This window comes from Humulus lupulus, chromosome 2, assembly GCF_963169125.1.
Source record: "Humulus lupulus chromosome 2, drHumLupu1.1, whole genome shotgun sequence".
NCBI lineage: Eukaryota > Viridiplantae > Streptophyta > Magnoliopsida > Rosales > Cannabaceae > Humulus > Humulus lupulus.
In genome coordinates, this window is record NC_084794.1 from 92766512 (window position 1) to 92768984 (window position 2473).

Sequence of the window (2473 nt, forward strand, 5' to 3'; positions counted from 1 at the left end):
ATGCCTTCTGAGGAAGCCTTCGACATATACACCAACACCGAAGCTCCCGCGACCAAAAAGAAGGCGAGCAAGAGACATCGAGGGGAGAGTAGCAGCGATCCCTCTAAGAAAAAAGCCCAAATAGAGGATCCTCCACGCACCTCCCCCAGCGCCCACTCCTTCTAAAAATACGACACCTCCTCCTCCTCGCAGTAACTTCCCCCCTAAACCGGCGAGGAGACCTTCGACCAATGACCCGCTAAGTAGCGCGTTCAACGCTACTTATGAGAAGCTGCAAAGGCTTTCAAAGCACCGCCATAGCCAGGAAGCCTTCTCGCATCTTCCTCCACTACTGAACAACCAAGTCATCTACCGTGGACTATCTGAAGTCCTCAGCATAAGCGTGTTCCTTCTTTTTTTTTTATCGAACAATACTTTCTTTAACAGCTCCTGACTGGTTTACTTTTCTTTTTCTGTTTGCAGGGTACCTCACCATAGGACACAGCTGGCACCGAAACGAGGAGACCGAGGCCAGATTTGATGTGGAGATCAAGGCTGTTGAGGCCAGATACGCCGAGGAGATAAAGGCGGGCGAGGCAAAACATGTCGAACAGGCGAAGGCGGTCAAGGCCAGAGTTGCCGAAGAGCTTAAGGCGACCGAGGCTAGAGTTGTCGACCTGATCGAGGAGCTGAGGAGATGCCAAGAGTCGGTGGTCAAAATTACTGCGGTCAAGGAGAAGTTTAAGGAGGCTTCAGAGATTAACTTCAAAGAAGCATCCAAACTTCAAGATGACCTAGTGATCAGCCGAAAGGAAACCGTTGAGCTGGAGGAGCGAACAAAACTGCTCGAGGAAACCAATGCTCGCAATCTGGAGAAGTTCAAGGGAGCAACTTTCAACTCCTTCTACTTATTCTGGAAGAACAATCCAGAGGCGAACTTTGACTATCTTCCCGAGCAAGTAAAGAAGGTTAAAATTGCCAAGTGTGCTACTCGTCTAGTGGAGGAACAGAAGGCTCAAGAGTCCCCTGAAATCTCCTTGGCGACTGGCACCAAGGCTGTTGAAGATGATGTAGGGACCACCGTCGACCAGCAATCTCAGATGGATCCTCCTACCGCTCAGTGATTATTTATTTTTGTTTTTATATTTGTAACTGGGACATATGAACTACAGTTTGTAATGTCAAGACAATTTTGCTGCTCAAGGCAGTTATCCTTTTAATTTATTAATTTACATCCGAGCAGTAACTGCTCGCGGTGTAAAAAATTTCATTTTGATATTATAATATTTGAAATTATTATAGCATATGTCCGTATGACCGAACTTAGCATATCACTTTGTTCTGATTTTACAAAACTTTAAACTAATTTTTTTGAAAAATACTCTAAGTACTGCAGTATGCTTTCCCTTATTTTGCTCGTGTGTTTACATATACATGTTGATATGCTTTGCTTGCTTGGTATCTTATATGCCCCCCAAGTGATCGAGGAGCTAAGGGTTCTCGGTCACTTGCCATGACCAAGTCCTGTTCGATCATTACTACTCGCGTAATCATAATCAATAACAATAATATAGCAAAACAACACACGTAATGAGCAAATACTTGTAATAACTACAATAATTTGGCAAGAATAACTGGCTGCGCACAGCTCCTTTTATTTCTCGTAATAAATGGATAAAATCGTGTCTGTACGAGTGATAAAAAATTGATCTTACACTTGTAAGCGACTAGTCATATAACTGACTAGCCTTTTTTCATAAACTTGTAAAAAGTAAAATTAATACAAGCCAGTTCTTTAAAAAGAACTGTTTATTGATAGTACTTGTGCAGGCGTTCTCCATTCCAATATCGAGGAATGAGATCTCCATTTAAGTGAGCAAGTTTATATGTGCCTGGTTAAAGAACTTCTTCAATTTGATATGGACTTTCCCAGTTTGGTCCGAGCATTTTGGCAGCTTGGTCGCGAGTGTTGAGAAAAACTCTTCTAAGTACCAAATCTCCTACGTTAAACTTTCTTTCATGTACTTTAGAGTTAAAATACCGACCGACCTTTTGCTGATAAGCTGTTACTCGAAGTTGAGCTTGTTCGCGCCTTTCATCGATCATGTTTAAGGATTCCATCAATAGTTGATCATTAGCAGCCTGATTGTATGTCAGCCTTCTATGTGACGGTGGGTTAAGCTCAACAGGCAACATGGCCTCATACCCATAGGCTAAGGAAAATGGCGTATGGCCTGTTGCTGTTCGATGGGATGTTCTATACGACCAAAGGACTTCTAGTAATTGTTCTGGCCATGCCCCTTTTGCTTCTTCGAGCCTTTTCTTCAGGGTGTCCTTCAGGGTCTTGTTGATAGCCTCAACTTGTCCGTTTTCTTGCGAATGAGCTACTGATGAAAAACTTTTTACAATCTCGTGCCTCTCGCAGAAATCAGTGAAAAGATCACTGTCAAATTGTGTGCCATTATCCGAGACACTTTTCCTTGGTAACCCATAT

The 2473-nt window shown here is 43.0% G+C and overlaps 1 protein-coding gene across 1 annotated transcript; it reads left to right on the forward strand.

The window, feature by feature from the left end:
• On the forward strand, positions 1-1103 carry LOC133814521 (uncharacterized). Its single transcript, XM_062247469.1, has 2 exons — positions 1-88; positions 463-1103. The coding sequence occupies exons 1-2, from the start codon at positions 1-3 to the stop codon at positions 1101-1103; spliced, it is 729 nt and encodes a 242-aa protein (XP_062103453.1).
• The last annotated feature ends 1370 nt before the right edge of the window (positions 1104-2473 follow it).